Below are 26,041 nucleotides of genomic sequence, written 5' to 3' on the forward strand. Positions count from 1 at the left end.
GCTACCTGTTAGATCCGCTCTTCCCATGACCCCGCGCCCCGCTAACCGTAGTAGGGATTCTTGTGATCCCATAGGTGTCGCTCCGCACCGACACTCAGCCTCTGCATAATTAAGATGCACATAGCCAATCACCTAAAGTCTGATAAAAAGAAAGAAAAAAATGACAAATGGACGACAGTAGAGTCATGTAGACCGACACTATGCCTATGTCGAAAGGGGTGGTGGACCGATCCGGAGAATATGATGCCACCCATGTTGGGTAAAAACCTTCGTAGCCACCTGCTCCAACCGCGTACACACCGCCTTAAACAGTGATTGGTACTCCACTCGTTGTAGTGTAGACCACGTATGAAGCGAGTGCGTACAACGGAAAATAACCTGCAAAGGTGAAGCATTTTTGTTATTGAAAATCAAATCATTTCTACATAGGCAAAGCGATCATAATAAGGCATACGCTCCAACAATATTAGCGTTGTATAATAACTGCATAATAACTGCAGAGACACGCATCATCGACTTAGAGCATGTTACTCTAGCTCCTGGCTCTGCCGACACGACGGGCGAAGCCAGGACGAATGCCCTAACTCCACTAAGATGAGATCGAGAAAGCTCGGCCTCGTCTTCTCACACCGGCGCGACCAAGTTATCCAATCAAATTTGTTTCAAAAAATATTGTCTCTAAGACATGTATTTTCATTAGCCGGGCCTCCTAATTCCCCAATCAAATATTAGTTCAACTAGTATATATGCCCGTGCGTTGCAAGGGGAGACTCCAAGGGACCAACATGTGCTTTACTATGAATTAGGGGTGGCAAGGTCGAGAAACTGGGTCGCAGGACACATGTTACTCATGACAATAACAATGGACCAATTGATAGTAGGTTATATTCAGGACGGTAGTTCAAAACATGAAACATGATCCCGAGTCAATTGATCTGGGTGAATAACACAAATTCAGATTATTAGTGCATAATAAAATTTATAAAAGTATAATAGGAAGAAATAACATTATTCATTGTCACTAATGATGCAATGGCCTAAATAGATTTTATGCCATGCAACTTGACATCATCGGTCAAACCTAGTACGTGCTTGATACACCATTAATTACTGTTTAGGCTTCTTGATAGTGGAGATTGCTCGAATATGTCTTGTTTTTATATTAGTGAACACTCTAAGAAATACTAATAGGCATGACAAGAGTAATGCAAACATTTTTGTAAATAAAAGCATTAATACAAAGTTTACATGTTTCAAAGAAAGCTAAATTTCATCAGCTTGAAAGTGGGCGGCGTATCTAGATCGAAGTCGAACGTGAAAGCTTCCATCGATATTTAGTCTACTCTGAGTTGTAGACGGATCGCTCGCTCCGCACCATGTCCTAGACGAATCGTTTTTTCAAAGGAAAAATAAAATAAAATCAAAGGTGTTTTTGTAATAACTAAAAGAATACCTCATTATGGCTTCCATGACAGCGGAGAAGGTCATAAGCGACGACGTCCGACCGAGTAGATGCATGCAGCCCGCATCTCGCCCCGCTGTGCATGCTTCCGGCTGCACCATTCCTTCTTCAAGAGCGAAATCCATCTTCTTTCCTTTTGTTTCAGCAGCAAGATCAAATCTATTTCCTTCTTCAAGACCGAAATCCTTCTTTCCTTCATTCTTTGGATTCAATTCCATTTGCTTCCTTATTTACCTATCCACTCTTTCTTTTTTCTTCTCTGTCATAGACTTGACTTGAAGTCCCCTCTCTCCATCCTTATTTCCCTCCCTTATCCTTTCTTATCAGTACAACTTATTATTTCCTTCCTTATTGTTTCCCGAAATTGCTCCTTGATACTCAGGAAACTCAAAGATCTCACCATTTTATTATTAGGTAAAGATATCACCAAGTATTGATCTCGGACACCAGCTCTTGACTCTGTCGACTCTGCGGACACCGGCCCTAACTCCACGGATCCAAGATCATGAAAGCTCCCCCTTGCCTTCTAGCACCGGCCTAACTAGGTCTGACGACCAGGACTCCAGGAGGCCGCGTCCTTCTCGACTCTGACCGCTATCCACTAGAACACCCACTAGAAAATCGGCAACCAAATAATGCGAACCAGAGCTGTGTATGGGCCCCGCTCAATGAGACCCCTCAATGGGTGTGGGTCAAGAAGAGGACAGTCAATGTTGATGTCGATCGGAATGAACGGAAGAAGGGAGGTGGGTGTGCATCCGTGCGGGAGTGGCGTGACTCGTGATGGCCGAGAGATGATGGAACGGAGGAAGAAAATCCTTTGCATAATAGGTAGAGATATTTATTTGATGATCCATGTACATTCGACTTGTATTCTAATAGGGCTAATCATTTTTCAACTCGAACTACTACACTGACACTGACATAAATTTTCGGTGAAATTATTAGTACTAGTCGTCAACCCGTGCATTCACACGGGGCTAGCCTACAAAGGCAATTTCTAATTAGAATTTTATGTCCCCAATCAATTTAGATTCATCAGGTGCCTTTCTTTGATAAATTATGCTAACAATGGTATAAAATATAATTTGCTGGTAATGTTACAAATTCTACAAAAATTAGCATTTAAAAATTGAATATAAAAATGTCATCTATATCTATACTACTATTAAAAGAGCAAACATAATCTTTCCTAACACCACACAACAAACTGTATACAGGATAATCAGAACCTTCAGATTAAGTCAACTTAAACATATCCTATTGTCCATATTGCATCAATGATGTATCAATCAGATCAACGTCTGGGATCAAATGTTCTGCCTGGCAGACGTGTGGTCTGCGAACCGCCCTAGCGCTCCGCGTCCCCGCCCGAAACATGTGGATCAATTCCATCCGCATCGGGACCTCCCCACCCGTCAAACAAAAAAAAAAATTCCTCCTCGATCCTTCTTTCGCTGGGCGCAACAATCATGCCGACAGATCCGCGGCTGCTCCACCTCAGGTTCTCCCATCCTTCTTTCTCTCGGGCGACAGATCCGTTCATGGCGGCGGATCCGCAGCGGCCACGGCCGCTCCACCTCGGGCAGTGCGGATCACGGCCGGCAACCCGATGGAGGCGTAGCGGCTACCGGCGCAGTCTGACTCTCTGCCATGCGCTCCCTCCATGTCTCCTCCTGCGCCTCCGGTGGCCAGACGCCTCTTCCACTCCGGCCGATTTAAGCGCATACCTCTGCCCATGTGCCACGCCCATGGAGCCACGGTGAATAATATGCTGGCCATGTCAAGTTCTAGGAATACCGTCTCTGCATAGGAATCTTTTTTGCAGTCGTGGTTCCTTGCTGTTCTTGGCTGATTCAGATTTCCTTTTTCTTTCTGATTCACAGATGTTTGAAGAAGGGGCTAGAGACAAACTGTCCAATCTGTTGTGACTTCCTATTCACATCAAGCAAGGAAGTTAGAGCTGTTCTTTCTGGTCACTCCATGCATTCAACTTGCTTGCAGGTATTAGCAAGTAAAATAATAATTTGTTTTTTCTGATAATATATATCTGGCTACTGGCTGTAAAAAATGGTTCTGACAAATGTAAGTCCCAGGCATACACTTTCAGTCACTACACTTGTACTATCTACGGCAAATCCTTCTGGGATATGGCGGTAAGCTGCATTAGTTTTTACGGCATTGCAAATCTTTGCATTTATGGTACTGAAGTTAATCTTCATCTTGAGTCCCATGATTTGTTTTCCATATCTTAGTGAAAACTATTATTTCTCCTATTTTGCTCTTCATCTCGAGGGCATTTCACTAGCTGATAAGTGATGTTTCATAAAGCATGAAACTGACACATTTTTCGGTACTTTGATACCGGAAGCCTGTACCTCCACCAATCAAATGTTTTATTAATGCAGTTGTATTGTATGATAATTCTCCACGGACAATACAATTCTGATTCCTGACGCCTGAGTGAGATTTTACTTGTGGTCTTGTTATTTAAACTCATTCCTAAGATGCAACATGAAGACTGTTTTGGTATTTGGGGCATGCACGACTGGACATTTTGCTCAGAGTCATATAATCATATTGAGTGACTGAATGTAATGCACATAAACTTCAGTGGTATATTGAAAATGGTTTATCCTTTTCTTCTCGAAACAGATAAATGTTGGATCAGCTGACCCTGTCATTATCTCATTCCACCCCAACACCATGGTATAACTTTTCTTCTTTGATCATCGCTGATATTCCAAACTGCAGGGGCACCCTCATCATTGGCGGATTTTATATTTCTCAGGTCAGACGGTGTGCAGCCACACCTGGTCACCATCGAGTTTCAGGTAACCACGACAAGTCAACGATCTTCCATTGCCTTCCGCTCAATTTTGTTTGGATGGTGCGTGATTCCTTTCATCGAGTCTTCAATAAACCAAAGAGTTACCAGAGTAGTTAATTAGGAGCCTAATCATGTGCAAACTATTGTGCATCAAGTCTTCAATAAAAACAGAGCAGTTTCTACATGCAAGACGTATCAAAATAGTATGCTAATACTTGAATACCATGTGACTAGATCGATTTCCAAGCAGACTCGATCGAATCTAATCGTATATGGTGTGTTTGTTGCGTCAAGTAGTGACGGAGAGCAAGCGAGGCGAGAGAGCGAGTCACAGCGCGCTTTTACCTATTATTATATAACGCACATTGATTAGTTCGTTTGTATCTGGGCATGCTTTTAGACTTAAAGTCGATCTTGATTTCCTCCTGCCACCTGTATGAGGGCATCCATTCAAAACACATATCTAATCTTCTATGTGTGGGATCCTTTTTCTGTTCTGAATTTGTTGTTGGGGCGAGCTTGTTACTCTCTACATGGATTTCAAGCTGGATGAGAGCTACACGCCGAGCAAGATCTCCATCTGGACCGGCGACGGCTTCCAGAATCTCAAGGTAATTTCTCTTTTGAGAAGATAGCAGCGAGATGCCCACTAAGAGCACACACGTATCTCTGAATTATAAGTTATGATCTGTGCTCTATGGTGAGAGCACATAGCAACTGTTTTTCGAGTGAACTGTAGTTTAATCAAATGCATTTGGTATTAATTCATGTTGTCTTCTTAGTACTGTAAAGTGCAACATGATCACGTCATGTATCTCTACTAATTGTTGTACGCTAACTAAGTTGAATATAGTGCATTGTTATGTGGGTACGGAACCTTATGAATTGATGCATTGAAATTAATTGTAAGAACACTTCTTGACGGGAAAACGAGAACCACCAGCATCTTATGGCTATTCATCAAATAATAGTACAACAGCCAATGTGTATGTGGTGGTCTAAACCAAATGTTAGGCACAAAATGAGGATTATGTGCACAGTTGGTCCCTCAACTAACACGAGGGAGATTATCTAGGATGTTGCTGAGGATGGCATCAATGTGGCTCGGCTAATATGTCACATGGAGACCATGCATCACACCAGAAAGTTATTGAGTTGGTGAAAGAGTTGAGACCATGCTTGTAGACTCTTATGGAGGAGTCAATTATATGTCTGGCATGCCCATGCAAGCACATGATTTTGCTCTATCAATAAATATTGTAATTAAACCTTTTTATGCCACCCTTCTTTCATCATATTCCAACTTATTTGCTCTGATATAAGCTAGATTTAACATCTTCAGGCCCAGAAATTAGGATTCAAGATTTGCCTCATTGAAAACCGGTCAGGAGTTCATGTTCACAATCAAGCAGTGACCCCTTCTACTACTTGAGGGATTCAGCAAAGGTACTTCTACTTTTCTGTCCTAACAAGAAATTAGTGAAAAAAGATACCTCTCATTCAGGTATTTTCTATAAATGCACATTTATTTATAACAATAGCACCAGGATGAATGTTTGTTACTCATGATATTTTTAATTCAATTAACCTCTTGAATAAAGATTATTGAAATTTGACTTCTAAAGTTGTGCCACTGCTTGTGCTGAACCAGACCATCAACGGTACAGTCAAAGTTGAACATGAAAACAAGGCGCTCTGCCAGTGTGCGTGCATGATCCAATAGCATGTGTTTAATAGTAGCCACTATGATGTGAAATACTAGCAGCTTCCTCCATTTATGCCAGTATTTGATATACTTACCAAAGTTTAAGGGCGCCAATCTTAAGAAGACATCCCGGTTTGTGAGAAAATTTCTTACGCGCATTAGACAAAAGATGTATCTAATTTTCCTTAGGTTGCATTGCAACACATCAGTTTCTGCTATTGGTTCTTTTACCATAAAATTTGTAAGGTCCCTTATGTTTGATTTATTGTATAAATCATTTGAGACATGCCCTGCATGCATGATTACTCACTATATTTATGTTCATCTGATATTATGTTCATGAATCATTTACATCATTTACGAGTTGATGTTAAAAATGCATATTGTTGTACATCAATTTTCTTTTCTTTTTTATGCCTTGTTCTATTTTCCAAAATTTATAGAATTCAAATTTAAACTTTATACTCATATGAATTTTATGTGTATTGGCGGAGACGTGCGTTGCACGTGCATGCTTACTAGTTCTTGTTAAATAATACACTACATTATCGGAAAAAATATCTTATCTCTATTTCTTCAGTCTCCAACACTAAGCAATTTTTCTTTCTAGAATGTTTTGACTTGCCAAATCATTTTTGCTGCTCCAACACTATCGAAGTTGTCGGTATAGATCACTTGTCTCTAGTTTGTAGTGTTCATGTAATAAACTGTGTGATAACATCTTCATCAGTTTGTTGAGTCTAATCTTCTCGGGCCTTATATTTTGGCTGCATATGGCAACAGTAAAAGTCGTTAGCAACTATATGTTATACCCACCAGTTGTGTATTGGGACACCCGATTGACAACCCAATTTCTAAAATTTTGTAAATTCCATGATTTGCATGTGTTCCGTTGACCTGTCCTACATAAATAGCTAATACAACGATGTCTTATTATAGCTGAAGCTTTGTTAATATATTACCAAAGTTGTAAATCATGTTGAAAATTACCATGTACAGATTTTCACCATTTGAATAACCATTGATGATTATCTGAAACTTTAGTCGTGAGCAAAATATTTAGTATTCTTTCACTATTTCCAAGAATGAAAGTAATTGCCAACAAAATCTAAATATTCACAATCATGGTTGTCATCATTCTAGGATCTGTGGCATAAAGTCGTCTACTTTGTGCTTTTTACAACACCATACCATGTTGTCCTGTATTCTTGCGACAGCCATGCAACGGTTTGAGAATATATATTTCTTGGCAAGTCGTGTTCATAAATACCTTGTACAGGTTTCCCCCATGTTATTTTTTCTCAAAACCATGTGCGACGGTATCCTACAAAAATCATGGTGAAGTTAGACTATATATTTGTCCAATATTAAAACTTCTAATAGTTTACTAATGATGAGAAAACTTTTTCATGTTTTCAATAACAAAATTATCGCACATTAATACGAAACAAAAGAACGCATAACTTCAACTGTTCTATTTCATTGGTATCTTGTATCCATCTGGTCCAAAAAATTCCGGGACAAATATTTGTCAAAATGTAACGTTCCCCAGATGAAATCTATTCTTGGCAATTGGACATTCTCTTCTGGACTCTGAACCATCACTTGATGCACCTCGACCATGACAGAGGCGCACATCAGGACGGTTGAAACAAACTGCTTCTATGCCGTTTCGTGTTACTTTTTCTCCATGTACGTCAAGGTTAGGTTATGATCTTGGTTACAAATTCATTGTATAGGTTAGTAATTGTAGAAGAATACTAATAAGAATTCTATATTCAAACCTTGGATGTGAGAAGAATGGATCTGAGAAGAAGAAATAACCTCCGGTGGGTCGAATAGCTGAAAATCAGAAACAATTCTGAAGGCTAACATATCATGTGCTTTTTCTACTTTTCATGTTCCATTTTTTATCAATGTTAGATTTTATATCATGCATATACCGTGCAACCAATCCACCTACATGACTCATTTCAGTATCATCATGGCCACAAAGATATTACATGGATTCCAGTTCCATGTGGTCAAAGATCAATACAAATATATGATAGCACCAATCAATACCAATCTATTGGTGTCAGACGTCCTAGTGTGCTAATCACGTTTCATCACTATACCCATATAGGCATGCATCAATGACGTGCATGATGTTTATGCTATAGAGATGGATGTGAGCCCATCGTTGGCAATTGAAGCTTCTTGACACCACACATTTCCGTGCTGTAGACAATGAAGCTACTCCTGCTTGAAGACCCAGCAAGCGCTATAGCCCAAGAGAAACTAAGATCTGGCAACTCACACGGCCAAAGCATTAAGGCATCAGATTTTGAGATGAGACAATAGATAGGGGATTATTTACTACTACTGGTAGGGAACAAAATTTGTAATTTAAAGGACAGATTGTGATAATGTATGCTATAAATTGTACTATTATATATTTATAAATTTATGTAGTGTACCATCCATGGAGCAACCAACACATGCTTCGGTTCATGCTTATATTTACGCCTGCATCTGTGCATTGCACAATCTAAATTAATATGTACATTATGAATATCATTTGTATATAAGAGAAGATTGCATACCTCAACATGTCTCGATGAAGCTCCTGATTTTCTTGGTCTATTCAATGGGACGGAAGTAGTCGTGCCTCGGGGAACAACGCGTCTCCATGCATTATGGCGTCCAGAGCGCTAGGCCAACAATTGCTTTCTCAGGCTATAAATTGCATTATATAGTGTACATACTATTATGTAAGAAGGAACGAAATATAATACGGCACCAAGTTATAACAAAACTCGGGAAAGAGAATAAAATCATAAGAATTGAAACATCTGATACCCTCTTGAGCGCTCTCGATCTTCAAAGAAGTTTTTTTTTCCTCCAATGACGGAATAGCATAGGCTGCACTTGGAGTTGTTTTTTTATTTTTCTTGGGACTGCATCTGTCCATCGCTGATGTGCATGATGCAGAACCAAAAAAGCATGCACTTAGGTCTGCTAATCTGGAGTTGGACGCCATAACATGCTGTGCTCTCATAACGCTAAAAAAGCATGCTCTGCTCTCCAACCAATGCGGAGAATCTTCTCATGGAGTGCCATGCAGCGGCATACATGGTATATTCTCATCAAGCCAACCTTACCAAAGCCTTCTTCTATGTGGCAATGGCCTGCCCGTAAGGCACTGTGATGTGGGTTGATTTAATCGACTGTCTGATGTGTCTGTGTGTGCTTGATTGGCTAGGCTCCGTGCTTCAATCTGATATGGCATTCCTACTACGGCGTTGAGACACACAAATCCTACGATGAGGATAGGGCTCCTACGATGAGGATAGGGCATGAGGGTGCAGAGGCCATCAGTACTCCTCCTTCAGCCGAATCAACACAGATCAATTGGAGGCTTAGGTAGCCGGATGGTAGACAGATCGAAGCTTCAATGTTCTCTTTCAACTTTGTGGCTGGCCTTGTAGTTAGTGAACAGAAATAATCAAAAAACGCCAATTTCTTAAGCAGGAATTGTAATGTAATTAAGGGTTCATCTTATCTGAACCTGTTGGCGCATGTTCCGAGCAACCCTATCGACTTGGCAAGAACTCTGGGCGGGGTTGAACCTAATTTGATGAAAGCTCGAATGTCAGGTTTTCTCGCCTCGCACTTTTGCTTTCATATAGATCTAAACCTGATTAGCAAAGATCATTACATGCAATCTTGTCTACCCAAACCGGTTGATCGAAACAGCAACTGCCTCATGTGGTACAACAAAGCAGTCTAATAAGAATAGTAAATTGATGTATAATAAGAATAGTAGAGGCAGCCATGGTGTGATCCTTTAATTGCAGTTATACATTGTAGATGCAGCCTTTCATTGATGTATAATAAGAATAGTAAATTCAGATTTTGTACTTTTGGAGGGTACCATATCAATCATGCAAATAGATGGGATGAACTCGCAGAACATACTGGTCTCAACTGGCTGGACACACACGTACAACAACAGCAAGCAGTTGGATTGATGTTTAACGTCGGCTGCAAACGCATACAACACACGCACGTGAGAGAATTCAGCGAGTTGTTGGGATCGAACAAAACCAATCTGGAGCTGGCCATGACGACGACGCTGCTGAAGACCTTGGTAGAAATCCACAAACATGTAGCTAGCAGGTGGAGATCGAGGGGACATCCATTGCGTGTATGTGGATGTGGCTGGTCGCTGCCGGGGCTTCCGATCCAATCGGGGGAGTTATTTTTGTAATAAACTGGACATTGCTGATAGAACTTTGATGTTAGGGACGCCATGGAGGGCAGATCCAATAGCGGGAGACTTCGAAAAGTAGGTCTGATGCTGCAACTTTGTGGGATGCGAGTGCAGAAGAGGTGGAGGAGGATTAGGGAAGACGCGTCGGCAGATCGGGCAAAGGGAGAGCAACCGTAATTTGCTCCTACGTGAGGAAGAAGGAGAGAAGGAGAGGACGTTTCGATTATCTGATCTATAGATGGCATAGAGTTTTTTTTACGCAGATGGCATAGATGTTAGTTTTAGGACCCACACATGAGACGTGATAAAATTACATGGACTGATCACATAGAGTTTTCTTTACCTAGATGGCATAGAGGTTAGTTTTAGGACTTTAGGACCCACACATGAGACGTGATACAATTACATGGACTGATCACATGATACAATTACATGGATTGATCTACACCGTAATAACACGGTCCCATCAGATTAACGGCTCCTAATTATTGATTAACGTGGCAATTTCTAGGGAGTCCAAAATTAGTATAGGTATAGATATAGATATAGATAGATAAATAGATATAGAAGATAGATAGATAGATAGATAGAAGATAGATAGATAGATAGATGTCATCCTGGGCAAACTGACTAAAAACGTAATCTCCCTTTTCGGTTGTTATTTAGTAAAACCATAATCAATTTCTGATAATTGTTAAATAAAAGTTTACAGGAAACTGATATTTTGAGCTATATGAAAAGTTCTAGATATCTTGTGTATGATACGCAGTTTATGGAGGCATCTCAATTGTGGACACTTGTCCATTTTACACATAATGGTTTTCAAATCGATTCCAAATAAAATTTGGATCAACTTCGACAATTCACCTCTAGTCATCAGTCATGGTTTCTTTAGGTCCCTATGGCAAGTCTGGCAGATTCTCTAAAAGTCATTTTACCCTAAAAGACCGCAACATAGATAATCCCTAAAAACATTGAGTCCACCCTAAAATCACATCCACCTGACCCAATATTTGTGGTCAACTATCCCCTCCCCTACAAAGTGCTAACTAGTACCCCCTCCAGTTCACACAATGAGTTTGTCACATGTATTAAGTCAGATTTTGATGATTGTTAATGTTTCAAATACTTAGATTGGAAACTACGAATCATATGTTTTATTGTTTCTCAAGAAAAAGATCGCTAGGCTTGTCTCATGATAAATAAAACATTACCTTTTCGTGAAGACATGAAGTAACACATGAAAACCCTTCGAGTAGTAGCTTATTTATAAAATCATTATATCAGATTTGTCTCTTCCTCATTTAGTTCCCTATCACCCACCGTCGTGTCTATAAAGGAGAAACATGCATTGGAGGAGGAAGAGAGTGTGTATCAAACATAGACGTACCATCTTCAAGAGAAAAAATATGGGAATGGGAGGTGTCAGAAAAGAAATGGGCACAACCAATATCAGTTGACTTTGTTTACATTGACCAGCGTGTAGATCCAACCTTGCAGTGCCAGCAGGGGCGGAACTACAGTGTCGGCCCGGGGTCAATTGACCCCGATGACCTCAACCTAAATGTCTGTACATACATATAGTGGCGTACCCAGCAATGAAACGAAGGGTGTGCACACTCTAAAAAAAATTCTACTAATCCAAGTGTCAGACAAAATATGGCAAAATAATAACATGAATAGCTCAATTCAAATTTCACAACAATTTAGTTCACAAAATATATCTCAAATATGCGAAATTACAATACGAATAGTCTTACACAAAAGAAGCACAAGTAGAAAATTATATCACTAGGTAACTCTACGTTTTTGCATTGCCATGAAAGTATCAACTATGTCATCTTCACTTACTTTCATGAACACATCTCGTTTAATAAATGTCACCAAGCAATCATTCAAGCGATCATCACTCATAGTAGTCCTCAACTTACTTTTCACTAGATCCATTGCTGAAAATACTCTTTCAACACCCGTCGTCGCCACCGGTAAAATCAATATCAATTTGATGAGTAAGTAGACCAAATCATAAAGAACATGCTTCTTTGTTGCAACAAGCATAATAGAGAGCTCACCAATATTACTTGCATTTCTAAACCTATCATCTTGTCTCATATCATCAATGAAAGTAGTAAGTTGAAATTCTAGCCTTATCAAATCTGTGCTTGATATGTCCATGGGATAGAATTCAGCAAGTCTCATTACCTTGAGTGCATCATAAGAAGCAAATGAGTTGATTGGATTCAAAGCCGACATGCAAATAAGCAACTCCGTATTAACCTCATCAAACCGATTGTCAAGCTCTTGAATGGTTTGATCAATGACACCAAGATATACCTCTCTTCTATAACGATCATCATTTGTTTGTACTTCATAATACCGACGTGATCTTCCATAATGCTCATAAGTATCCTCCCACAAAGGAACTTGAATGTCATGTTTGTTGCAAAATAAGGTTAGCTTTGCAAGAAATTCTTCCCAACCATGAGACCTCAAGTGTTGCATTCTACTCTTTGCCAAACTAACAAGTGCCATTGCATTAACAATATATTGATCTCTCTTTTGCAAAGATTTGGACAACTCATTTGTATAGCCAAGAATAACAAGCATCAAGTGAAGATTGAAAACAAAGTCAAATGATTCAATGGCTTGAGCAACTCCACGTATTCTTGTCCACTCACGTTTTTGTGAAGGATCTTTTCCAATAGCATCAAGTACTTCAAGGATTGTGGAATACATGCTAACAATGTGCATAATGGTTTTAAAATGAGAACCCCAACGAGTATCGCCGGGTCTAGCTAGTCCCATCTCTTGATTTAGCCCACTTCCACTTTCAATCTCACCCATTTCAAGTGCTTCCAAAACCTTTTGATCTCTAACATCTCGAAGCATGTCATGGCGCTTACAAGAAACTCCAACAATATTGAGCAAGTAAGAAACATGATCAAAGAACCACAAACATGGTTCATTTTCCTTTTCCACGGCTATAAGAACCAACTGAAGTTGATGTGCAAAACAATGGATGTAATAGGCAGAGGGTGACTCATTCATGATCAATGTTTTCAACCCATTAATCTCCCCTTTCATGTTGCTTGCCCCATCATATCCTTGCCCACGCATTTGACTAGGGGTCAAATGATGATCTTTAAGCAAAGTTTGAATTGCATCCTTAAGTGACAATGAAGTTGTATTGGCAACATGAACAACTCCAAGGAACCTCTCACATCCTCTTCCCGATTTGTCAACAAATCATATGCAGAGAGCAAGTTGTTCTTTATGAGATGCATCACTAGACTCATCAGCTAGGATTGCATAGTGGTCATCACCAATATCTTCAATAATTCTTTTAGTTGTTTGCACGGCACAACATTCAATTATTTGATTTTGTATCTTTGGACTAGTCAAGATGCAATTCCCAGGAGCATTGTTCACAACAAGTTTATTAACTTCTTCATCATTTTCCGAAAGCCACTTAAGAAGTTCAACAAAGTTCCCCCTATTGCTAGATTCTTCACTCTCATCATGTCCACGAAATGCCAATCCTTGGTTCAAAAGAAACCTCAAGCAGCTAAGTGAATAAGTCAGCCTAGCCTTGTACATACGCAAATCCTCTTTATCCACCCTCACCATAATGTTATCAATTGATGGTTGGGGTGCCACAAATAAATTGTACTTCTCTTGAGCTTTATTGTGAATGCTATTAATACCACCCTCATGTTTGTCTAATGCATCAGGCTTATACCAATTTTTCCAACCACCTTTAACAAAGGCATCACCCTTAGGCCCCCCATTCGATTTGCCTTTGAACAAATAACACACAAAGCAAAATGCAGCCTCATATTTGACACTATATTCTAGCCATTTGTAGTTCTCAAACCAAACAAAGTTGAAGTGTCGATTTTTACCATACATTTTCTTGACTTCAAAGTTGTGTGCATATGGTTGGACTGCATTCTTTGCAATGTACCATCTCCGAACTTCGTCTTGATCATTAACATCATAATCTGAAATAGGAATCCTTTCCCTGGATCAGGTGGAAGCCTTTGAATATTATAACCTTGCATGTGGATGTTGGGGTGATGGTTGCTGTGGTGCTTCATCATCAATATCAATGTCAATCTCTGCATCGGAATAGACTGGAGGTGGATCAATATCAATGCCAATCTCTGCATCCGAATGGACTGGAGGTGGATCAATATCAGGTTCAGGTTGCTCTTCGGCTGCAACCTTTCTTGTTTTTGCCTCATAATTCCGGAAAAAAGACTTAATGTCACCATTCCTCTTCATCTTCAGTTCTACAATTAGAACATAATGTCAGCAAGACAGCAAGACAGCAAGACAACAGAACAAAAAATGGCACACGTCCCAGTTTTCAAACATACATTTGTTTCAGAAAAAGCATCGGTTTGCTACATCAGTTTGTAAGCATACGATTCAGAGCAATAACAAGCATATGTTTCAGAGCAGCATCCGAAATACATCAGTTTGCAAACATATGATTTTTAGCAAGCATATGTTCAGACTTTAGAGCAGAAGCAAGCATCAGTTTGCTATATAAGATTTTCAGCAAGCATATGTTTAGAGCAGAAGCAATCAAGCATCAGTTTGCTATATATGCAAGATTCAATTTGAGAGAGCTGTAGGGGAGGCCGCAGAGCGCACTATGCTTGTTGTTCAGACTTCAGACAAACATGAGCGCACTATGCTTGTTGTTCAGACAAAAATTGAGCATATGTTCAAAGCTGTAGGGGAGGCCACCGTCAAAACTCACCCACAAGGCCACGACCGGGGCGGGGAGCGGTGGAGCGGGAAGGACCGGAGGAGAGGAGAGCGTCGGGAGGCGGGAGCAGATCCTCCGGAGACCGGAGCGGCGGCGGCCGTCTGGTCCGGGTCGGCTCGACGGCGCCTCGGCAGGGGAGGCGCGACGGTCGATGGCCGCGACGGGAAGGACTGAAGGAGCTCCAGCGGCGGCCGCCACGCGTGAGAGCCCAACGGCGGTGGCCGAGCACGAGCGGGGAGCGACTGGGCGGAGGCGGGGAGCGGCGGCGGCGGCCGAGCGAGATGCGGTTGTGCGCCTGCGCCTGTGCCTCTCTCTCTCTCTCGCTCACAGTGGAGCCCGAGAAGATGAGGCGGGCCTGGCCGCCTGGGCTCAATAGTCAACAGTCAAAATTTCTATATATATAAAAAAAATCCCAGATTTTCTGGGTGTGCCACGGCACACCCGGCACACCCTCTGGTTCCGCCACTGCATACATATATGAGTTGACTTTGTTTACATTGATCAGCATGTAGATCCAAGGTGGGATGGTATCCCACCAGTCGGCTAGTGCTATTCTGGCCTAGTGTGGAGTACTAACACATGTGACTTTCTAATGATCTGTCATCAGGATGTTGATCGAAACACCACTTCGTCCGAAGTGAAAACTTTTGCCCTGGCCTTTATTGGTCGGGCTCAGCAACGATGAACTTGTGTTCATGATGATGATGGCGCTAGGTTGCTTATTCTTTGTTGAAGGCGTTGCTGAGGAAGAAGTTGACTTAGTCATAGGTGTTAATTTCATATCTTGTAATGGTTCAACAGTGGTTGTTTTTGTCTTGTGCTCTCTTTAATAATTAATAAAAATGATTGTGTGCATCACATTGGTGAAGAGGCCGGGGGTCTTAACCTCCTTTTCGGAAAAAATGTAGATCCAACCTTGCAATGCCACTATGCCAGCGAACTTGAATGAAACGCCAGGAGGTCCTACTCGGCATTTGGTTTACTTTCCAATTGTAGATCCTTAGCCGGAGAGAGGTGTATGCATACTTGAAAGGTCCCACAGAAACAACCAAGGAACAAATCTAGCATGTAGTTTGTATGTGTGATTAACGGGTTCTTTTTGTAGTTTAATACATGCAATTAAAGTTGATGCTGGCTATTTGAATATTATGTGATATTAGATTACTATGTTGAATTAATCGAGCCCCAGTACATCTAGAAGCACAATAGTACATCAAGCAAGCCACCTGTCCATTGTAAGAATGTCATATTGTGATCTTGGTGCGTCATAAATTCATGTTGTATATTATACCAGCAAGAAAATTTGAAGTTCAGTCATCAAGCCTTTCGGTATGTAGTTTTTGTACAATTTTATGCTTATTTGTATGTGATTTAACACATGAAGTTAAAGGAATGGACCACTAACCAATTAGCCTTTCTAAGGTAATATAGCCGCCGCAACGGCGACGAGCTTTTGGGCGCCGTTTTCGGGCGGCCCCCTTCGCTAACAGCCTCTTGGTTGCTAGTGGTGATGTGGGTCACTAGATCTCATGCGTGCAGACCTGTGTAGCTATAGGGTTAGAGCCCTATTAGTTTAGATTTTCGTCGTTCGATGCCTTAGCTCCGACGACGGCGACTGTGCCTTAGAATAAAAAAACTCCAGATCTTTGTCCGACAAGGCTTCTTGCTCTATGGGCGATGATATATTTGGGAACTAGTCTATTCAAGTGGGGATGACATGGCGGCAACAACATCTCTGTTGTGGACTTGTATCCTCGAGCAAAATTGCAACGGTGTTTGCTCCAGCGCGGAGCTTAGGAGGTAGTCCAGGAGCGGATACAGATAGTACCGGTATGTGTCGGGAGCATCTGGAAGGCGATGGATCATGTGTTCGGTTCATGGTTGTCGACTGGCAGTATGGTTTCCTCATACAACATCTCCGTAGAGCGGGATTGCCAGATCTAGAGTTTGATGGCGTGTCTAGTGTGTTGTCCCGACTAGATTCTTTCAACAACAATTGCTTCATTTTTGATAAGCAACTTGGGAGGTGTGGAAAGCGGCATATCAACGATGGACCATGCGATATACAGTCCATTCAGGACAAGTGTGGCCAAGTAGTGCTGACCATGCACTCTACAACCCATTCAGGACAAGCAAAGGTCAAGGGCATTGCCATATGATGGTACGAATATGTGTCGAGTAGCAGAATTTTGTTGATGAGCTTGCCAAGAAAGAAGCGTGCCTGAGGAGTGCGATGACCCAATCCCGCCAAGTTCGTTGACCGCCGGTGTCGAGGATGCTGGCTCTTCCACTAGGGGGAGATGCCCACCTGTTTCGACTCCACGGTCACCAGCTTCACTGACCACCAGTCCAAGTAGAGCTCCTTTCTCGATGTAGCCTGATTTAGATAGTTTGATGTTGATGTACTAAAAGTAGTTGTTGATGTCGACTCAGAGTTGATCTTGAGTAGAACTTGTGATGCTTTTGGGTATATGAATCATTAATTCTAATGTTGCTTATGTTTCATGTGTTCTTCTAACCTTTTCCTATTTGTTCAAGTCTTGTTCTTCTGTCTTGATAGATTAGATGGTATGTGGTGTACAGAGGGAGGTGTCCATGAGCGTACGATTCATGGGAGGCATGCAATGAACAAGTGTCTGGTTACAACAATAGCTCCTATCAAGGGTTTATGAATAAGCAGGAGGCGGAGGATGCTTACAAAAAGTTAGTGCTTAGATCAAAGATGGATGTTGGAGTAGGCAAGGGTGTAGGTCATATCGAGTTTGGTGAGCTGAATAATTTGATAATCTTTGTCCAGTTCGTTGTTCTTGTGGATGTTATCATTTCCACGGTTCCATCGGGCCGAATGTTACTTCTTTTCTATAAGACATAACAAACACCATTAACAGATGAAATTATTTGTTGTGATTCTTTTGTAGATGCTCCAAAAAATATAAATGCTACGATAAAGCATATCAGAGCTTGTGTCCATGGAGATCATCTTCTACTCTGAGTGTGTTTTGCTTGTTGTTCATGAACGTCCTCTTATTCGTGAACTTCTAACTCAAGCTTGGTCGTGAAGCTATGCTAGTATATGGACATGTATGGTTGTTTACTTATGAACTTAGAACTCATGCTTGGTTGTAAAGTTGGAATTATATATGGTTATGAACTTGCATCTTGGTCCCATATGGTTGTACGGTCCTATATATTGTTGTTTGAACTTGTTGTACATGTTGGATATAGTTCTATATATATAGTGTTGTTTGAATTGGAGGGTTGTTCCAACAAACAACCCAAAAAAGCAATATGGGCTCTAAGACGAGTGCAACACTCGGCTTACACCCTATAAACCGAGTGCGCGTACGAATATACTCGCCTTACAGCCACGTGGCAGGCATTGGGAGCTCCCATGATCAAATGACACTTCCCAAATTTCTAATAAGCCGAGCGTGTTTAGCAAGCACTCGGCTTACCTATAAATTGTGTACCAAATAGCACTGCTTAATTTACATATAAGTCGAGCGTACTTAGTGAGAACTCGGCTTACAGCTGGCACGTGGCTACACATAAGGGCTCCGGGCATGAGAAAAACGTGAGTGGGGCCCTGCAACACTCACTCAGAGTGAAACATAAGCTGAGTGGTACACTCAGCTTATAGAGGTGCCACCTCCGATAGAGTTGGCCGGCCCTTATGTTGCTTTTTCCGCTGAGAGCCGCTGTTTTATTCTAGGCTTATATATAAGACAAGTGCCCGTGAATATGATCAACGCTGAAAGCCGGTCTAATATAAGGCGCCATTTTTAATTCACGCCATCACTGTTTTTCTAAAATACCCACCACAGGAAAATTAAGTAAAGCCGAGTATGAAAATACTCGGCGGAGCCCGGTTTAACCCCGGCTTAAGAATTGTGTAAGAATTTTTGCAATAGTGGCAGTGGCACTTTTATCCTAAAAATAATAGGCTTTGCAGAGGTGCCATCACGAGTATGTGTCATCGAGCCTATATGAAGTTATTAATATATGGATCGACTCAGTACAACGAAAAGTCAAACACCACACATATTATTGTATTATCTCATCAAGTTCACCGTGCTTGGTGATGGGACTTGTATTTTGGAGGATACTGAAACCTTTATTTACCTCGACAACGGGACTTATTACCTCTTTGGCAGAGGCATCTCGACGACGTCAACAACATCGTCCGGTCACCCCTCAGTCCTTGTCGAACTCGGCTACATTGCCTCGTAGGCTTGATTGGCCTCACCTATTGTTGAAAATATGAGCAAGTTATTACGAGATTTAATCCAAATAATTAGAAGATAAATTATGACTACATTAGCAGAGATTAAACTAATCACGCGAACTAGCATACAGATGAATAAATCACATCTAGGGCACATACTAGAAACATGAATTCTATCACGATCTCGAACAGGAAGGATAGAATCACATACGGTGCAGCGGGAGCAGCACCGCCGGCGTTAACGTTGTCGCCCATGTCGTCGAGGATGAGGTTGCCAAGGTCGGGGAAGAAGTCGTCATTCGCGAAGTCGTCGCTGACAGCAGTCGCGCGAGTGCGCTCCCCAAAAACCTGATCGTCCCTCTCCCGTACAGGATCACGAGAGGCGGGGTTTCGGAGAATGGCAGGGCACAACCGGCGACATGCATCGAGCGCGACAGGCTGATGTTGCCCAATTTTTGGCTTGACAATTTTCCTGCTATGTGCGAGCTCATGAATAAAGGCGAGTTAGACAGGACTGTCTTGCTATTTAAATGTTTTCTTTTTCGTTTAAATTTGGTTGTTGGTACTTATGTTATTTGTAGTTAATCTTGATGAATTGATATAATCATGTGGATCGTGAAGCAGTCAAGAGGCATCCAATGTTTGTGGGTAGGGAATCAACAGTGTAAGGGCAAGGGACGTGCGAGGGGTCTCATTGAGCCGGGCGCATATGCATGTACGGACGTGGGGAGCAATGAAACACAAATAGTAGAAGCTCTTTCATTTTTCTAATTAGAGATTCAATTAGGCAAAAAAAAATGATATTGCTATTTTAGATACAGTCTACCAAGGAATAGTGAGACTGTCTTGGTCAAGCTAGTATGAAACTTAGAAATCATATGCTACTTTGTTTATAAATACATAATAAAGTAAAATAAAATCATATGCTAGGTTTGCCGTTTGCCACGCAAACATACTATAAAACATCATTCATTTTTTCGGTGAATATGCTAGAGATAGGGAGTAACATAGAAGAACCCATAGAGTAGCTCATTATTTATAGAATTGCTATATCCTACTTCTCCATTCATCATTTAGTTCGGTCTCACCCACCGGCCACCAGAACGTTTACTAAAGGAGCAACATGCATGAGTAGAGGAACAGAGCAAGTATCAAACAAAGTGGACATGTAACACTTTTGGGGGCAAACAATGAGAACGGGAGGCGTCAGGAAAGAAACTAACACATTCAGCTTTGTAGTGACAATGAGTTCGTTTTTGCGGTGTCGGAAGTCCTACTCGCTTGGACACCGCAACTATACATGGCATCACTGGGGTTGTTATCTACTGCCGGGGAGATCCATCGAACAACCAATGCCTCCACTGCAACTTGGAACTCATGATGTAAGTGGCGCCACCGCCGACCTGGTGGCTCTTGTCCGCGCTGACCACATAAATTTTTGTGGGAATTGTGGCAGCAACTCGGTTCATCTACGCGGATGTTGCAGTTGACGTGGCTCTGGTGGCAGTCCCGCAAACTAGATATGTTCAATGTTCTTCAGTGATTACCTTGCTACTTGTAACTTGGAGTTGGAGTTGGTTACATTTTGAGGCAGAAACACGCATATAGCTATTCTCTGTTACCCAGCCTCATTTATCAAAAAAGGCTTCTCGCCCCACTTTATATATAAAGCAACCACAACCAGCAACATCCAACCAAACCATGGAGGTCCACAGAAACAAACAAACGAAAAAAAGAAAGAAAAGGAAAATAAGTACGGTACAAGCTGGGGGCAACACCGCAAAGACACACTACGGCCTCAAGGAGGATAGATGATCATGAGAAGTCTAGCCGCCATCTCCTTGTGCTTCCTCGTCAATCTATCAATGGCCACCTTGTCCCGCCGCTTCATTTTGATGGGAGCACTGAGCACAATATATACACTGATAAATGGACAAATTAAGTTATGTGTGATGCGCGTGTCTGATGCCTTCTTCATGCGGTTTCATAAGAAGAGAAAATGTTGTGATGGCTGCTCATCATGCACTGCGATCGTTGTATCACATTCACATGCAACCAGAATTCCAGATTCAGTACATCTATCTTGGAGGTAGCCTTTACACATTTATTAGTTACTCTTCTGTTCCAAATGTAAGACATATGGGTATTGTTTATAAGATACATTTTTTTCTTTACCAATAATTACTTTGATTGTTTCTTGACTTGCCCACGACGAAAGCCTTAAGTTTTCCCACCCCGCACTTTTTCCATCTACCTCATGCCAGCCATAGCGAGCGTGCCCACCTCCTGAACCCTGTCGAGCCAAGCCTCCTCCACGATCTAGAGCCCTTGATATATTCTCCTCGTCATGCTAGCTAGACTTGCCTATCACATTGGTGAGCTAATTCTGTGGACGCTTGATGTACCTAGGCACATTGAGCCACTCCCGAATCCCGATCCATGGCCATGTTGATACCAACATGAAAGAACGTGCGCTAAGAAGGTGCCCCCACTAGTAGAAAACAGGGCTTTGATACGTCTCCAACGTATCTATAATTTTTGATTGTTCCATGCTATTATATTATCTGTTTTGAATGTTTAATGGGCTTTAATATACATTTTTATATTATTTTTGGGACTAAGCTATTAACCGAAAGCCTAGTGCAAATTGCTGTTTTTTTGCCTATTTCAGTGTTCCGCAGAAAAGGAATATCAAACGAAATCCAAACGGAATGAAACCTTCGCGAAGATCTTTTTTGGAACAAACGTGATCCAGGAGACTTGGACTGGACGTCAAGGAAGTAGTGATGCGGCCACGAGGTAGGAGGGCACGCCCCCACCCTCGTCGGCCCGTCGCAGCTCCACCGACCTACTTCTTTCACCTATATATATATACTCTCGTACCCTGAAACCTTTGAGGAGAGCAATGAAACACATTTTCCACCGCCGCAACCTTCTGTACCCGTGAGATCCCATCTTGGGGCCTTTTCCGACGATCTGCTGGAGGGGGATTCGATCACGGAGGGCTTCTACATCAACACCATAGCCTCTCCGATGATGTGTGAGTAGTTTACCATAGACCTTCGGGTCCATAGTTATTAGCTAGATGGCTTTTCTCTCTCTCTTTGGATCTCAATACAAAATTCTCCTCGATCTTCTTGGAGATCTATTCGATGTAACTCTTTTTGCAGTGTGTTTGCCGAGATCCGATGAATTATGGGTTTATGACTTGATTATCTATAAATATTATTTGATTCTTCTCTGAATTCTTTTATGCATGATTTGATATCTTTGCAAGTCTCTTCGAATTATCAGTTTGGTTTGGCCTACTATATTGATCTTTCTTGCAATGGGAGAAGTGCTTAGCTTTGGGTTCAATTTTGCGGTGTCCTTTCCCAGTGATAGCAGGGGCAGCAAGGCACGTATTGTATTGTTGCCATCGAGGATAAAAAGACGGGGTTTATATCACATGCTTGAGTTTATCCCTCTACATCATGTCATCTTGCCTAATGCATTACTCTGTTCTTATGAAATTAATACTCTAGATGCATGCTGGATAGCGGTCGATGTGTGGAGTAATAGTAGTAGATGCAGAATCGTTTCGGTCTACTTGTCACGGACGTGATGCCTATATTCATGATCATTGCCTTAGATATCATCATAACTATGCGCTTTTCTATCAATTGCTCGACATTAATTTGTTCACACACCGTAATACATGCCATCTTGAGAGAAGCCACTAGTGAAACCTATGGCCCCCGGGTCTACTTTACATCATATAAGTTTCCAACCTACAATTCTAGTTTACTATCTATTTTGCAATCTTTATTTTCCAATCTATATCACAAAAATACCAAAAATATTTATCTTATTATCTCTATCAGATCTCACTCTCGTAAGTGACCGTGAAGGGATTGACAACCCCTTTATCGCGTTGGTTGCAAGGTTCTTGTTTGTTTGTGCAGGTACTAGGGGACTTGAGCGTAGTCTCCTACTGGATTGATACCTTGGTTCTAAAAAACTAAGAGAAATACTTACACTACTTTGCTGCATCACCCTTTCCTCTTCAAGGGAAAACCAACACATACTCAAGAGGTAGCAAGAAGGGTTTCTGGCGCCGTTGCCGGGGAGATCTATGCACAAGTCAAGACATACCAAGTACCCATCACAAACTCTTATCCCTCGCATTACATTATTTTCCATTTGCCTCTCGTTTTCCTCTCCCCCGCTTCACCCTTGCTGTTTTATTCGCCTCTTTTCCGTTCGTCCTTTTTCCGTTCGTCTCTTTTCACTTGCCTCTTGTTTGCTTGTGTGTTGGATTGATTGTTTGTCACGATGGCTCAAGATAATACTAAATTATGTGACTTTACCAATACCAACAACAATGATTTTATTACTCCGATTGCTCCTCTTACCGATGCTGAATCTTGTGAAATTAATACTGCTTTGCTGAATCTTGTCATGAAAGATCAATTTGATGGCCTTCCTAGTGAAGATGCCGCTACCCATCTAAACAACTTTGTTGATTTATGTGATATGCAAAAGAAGAAAGACGTGGATAATGAAATTGTTAAATTGAAGCTATTTCCGTTTTCGCTTAGAGATTGTGCTAAAACTTGGTTATCCTCCTTGCCTAAAAATAGTATTGATTCATGGAATAAGTGCAAAGATGCTTTTATCTCTAAGTATTTTCCTCCCGCTAAGATCATCTCTCTTAGAAACGTTATTATGAATTTTAAGCAACTTGATCATGATCATGTTGCACAAGCTTGGGAGAGGATGAAATTAATTATACGTAGCCCTACACATGGCTTGAATTTATGGATGATTATACCAAAAAATTATGCTGGATTGAATTTTGCTTCTAGAAATCATTTATATTCGGCCGCGGGAGGCACTTTTATGGAAATCACTTTAGGAGAAGCTACTAAACTCCTAGATAATATTATGGTTAATTATTCTCAATGGCACACCAAAAGATCTACTAGTAAAAAGGTTCATGCGATAGAAGAGATTAATATCTTGAGTGGAAAGATGGATGAACTTATGAAATTGTTTGCTAATAAGAGTGTTTCTTCTGATACTAATGACATGCCTTTGTCTACTTTGATTTAGAATAATAATGAATCTATGGATGTGAATTTTGTTGGTAGGAACAATTTTGGTAACGACGCGTATAGAGGAAACTTTAATTCTAGGTCGTTCCCTAGTAATTCCTCTAATAATTATCGTAATTCCTACAACAACTCTTATGGAAATTTTAATAAGATGCCCTCTGATTTTGAGACTAGTGTTAAAGAATTTATGAATTCGCAAAAGAATTTCAATGCTTTGCTTGAAGAAAAATTGCTTAAGATTGATGAGTTGGCTAGGAACGTGGATAGAATTTCTCTTGATGTTGATTCTTTGAAACTTAGATCTATTCTACCTAAGCATAATATCAATGAGTCTCTCAAAGCCATGAGAATTTCCATTGATGAGTGCAAATAAAGAACCGCTAGGATGCGTGCTAAGAAAGATTGCTTTGTAAAAGCATATTCTTCTAGTTTTCATGATAATAATGATGAAGATCTAAAATTGATTGGTGTGTCTCCTATTAAATCTTTGTTTGCCAATATGAATCTTGATAAAGATGGGACTGGAGATGAGTCAACTATAGTTAGAAGGCGTCCTAATGATTCGGAGTTTTTAGATCTTGATGCAAAAATTGGTAAAAGTGGGATTGAAGAAGTCAAAACTTTACATAGCAATGAACCCACTATTTTGGATTTCAAGGAATTTAATTATGATAATTTCTCTTTGGTAGATTGTATTTCCTTGTTGCAATCCGTGCTAAATTCTCCTCATGCTTATGATCAAAACAAAGCTTGCACTAAACATATCGTTGATGGTTTAATGCAATCTTATGAAGAAAAACTTGAATTAGAAGTGTCTATCCCTAGAAAACATTATGATGAGTAGGAACCTACTATTAAAATTAATATTAAAGATCATGAATGCTATGCTTTATGTTATTTAGGTGCTAGTGTTTCCACGATTCCATAAACTTTGTGTGATGTGCTAGGTTTCCGTGAATTTGATGATTGTTTTTTAAATTTGCATCTTGCGAATTCCACCATTAAGAAACCTATGGGAATAATTAATGATGTTCTTATTATTGCAAATAGGAATTATGTGCTTGTAGATTCTATTATTCTTGATATAGATTGCAATCCTACTTGTCCTATTATTCTTGGTAGACCTTTCCTTAGAACGATTGGTGCAATTATTGATATGAAAGAAGGAAATATTAGATTCCAATTTCCATTAAGGAAAGGCTTGGAACACTTTCCTAGTAAGAAAATTAAGTTACCTTATGAATCTATTATGAGATCCACTTATGAATTGCATACCAAAGATGACAATATCTAGATCTATTCTTGTTTTTATGCCTAGGTAGGGGTGTTAAACGATAGTGCTTGTTGGGAGGCAACCCAATTTTATTTTTGTTCCTTGCTTTTTGTTCCTATTTAGTAATAAATAAATTATCTATCCTTTGTTATTATTTATTTTTATGTTTTAATTAGTGTTTGTGCCAAGTAAAACCTTTAGGATCTTCTTGGATGATTGTTATTTGATGTTGCTGAAAAAAATAGAAAGTATGCGCTCACGACAATAATTTTCATTTTTGACCAGAGAGCAATAAAATATTGATTCAAACTGAAGTAGATCAATATACAAATTATTTAGGTCGTCCTAATTTGGTAGGATTTTTGGAGTTACGAAAGTATTCGAAACCTACAGATTACTACAGACTGTTCTGTTTTTC

At 40.6% G+C, this 26,041-nt stretch overlaps 2 protein-coding genes across 8 annotated transcripts in view; one reads left to right on the forward strand and one right to left on the reverse strand.

Moving 5' to 3' along the window:
* Nucleotides 1-2,837: 2,837 nt before the first annotated feature.
* On the forward strand, nucleotides 2,838-8,460 carry LOC119334638. 7 transcript variants are annotated; one of them, XM_037607182.1, is made up of 8 exons: nucleotides 2,838-3,224; nucleotides 3,349-3,466; nucleotides 3,559-3,618; nucleotides 4,118-4,171; nucleotides 4,254-4,296; nucleotides 4,811-4,903; nucleotides 5,635-5,738; nucleotides 5,944-6,357. In XM_037607182.1, exons 1-6 carry the CDS (start codon nucleotides 2,935-2,937, stop codon nucleotides 4,843-4,845), a joined length of 600 nt encoding a protein of 199 aa, XP_037463079.1. In that variant the 5' UTR covers nucleotides 2,838-2,934; the 3' UTR covers nucleotides 4,846-4,903; nucleotides 5,635-5,738; nucleotides 5,944-6,357. The 7 variants fall into 7 exon arrangements, 6 of the variants coding, with proteins under 6 accessions (XP_037463079.1, XP_037463078.1, XP_037463077.1 ...); XM_037607181.1 differs by lacking the exons at nucleotides 4,118-4,171; nucleotides 5,944-6,357 and adding an exon at nucleotides 8,224-8,460 and having other exon boundaries at nucleotides 2,845-3,224; nucleotides 4,217-4,296; XM_037607180.1 differs by lacking the exon at nucleotides 4,118-4,171 and having other exon boundaries at nucleotides 2,849-3,224; nucleotides 4,217-4,296.
* Nucleotides 8,461-11,923: 3,463 nt separating this feature from the next.
* The window catches only part of LOC119333725 (serine/arginine repetitive matrix protein 1-like), a 34,045-nt gene continuing 19,927 nt past the window's right edge, over nucleotides 11,924-26,041 (reverse strand). Inside the window, exons 3-4 of the mRNA XM_037606522.1 lie at nucleotides 15,021-15,392; nucleotides 11,924-14,544 (exon numbers count right to left, since the gene is read on the reverse strand). Of these exons, the coding sequence (XP_037462419.1) occupies nucleotides 14,300-14,544; nucleotides 15,021-15,392 (617 nt within the window). The 3' untranslated portion in view covers nucleotides 11,924-14,299. The remainder of the gene's footprint in view (nucleotides 14,545-15,020; nucleotides 15,393-26,041) is intronic.

The sequence above is a fragment of the Triticum dicoccoides genome, chromosome 7A (genome assembly GCF_002162155.2).
Source record: "Triticum dicoccoides isolate Atlit2015 ecotype Zavitan chromosome 7A, WEW_v2.0, whole genome shotgun sequence".
Classification (NCBI taxonomy): domain Eukaryota; kingdom Viridiplantae; phylum Streptophyta; class Magnoliopsida; order Poales; family Poaceae; genus Triticum; species Triticum dicoccoides.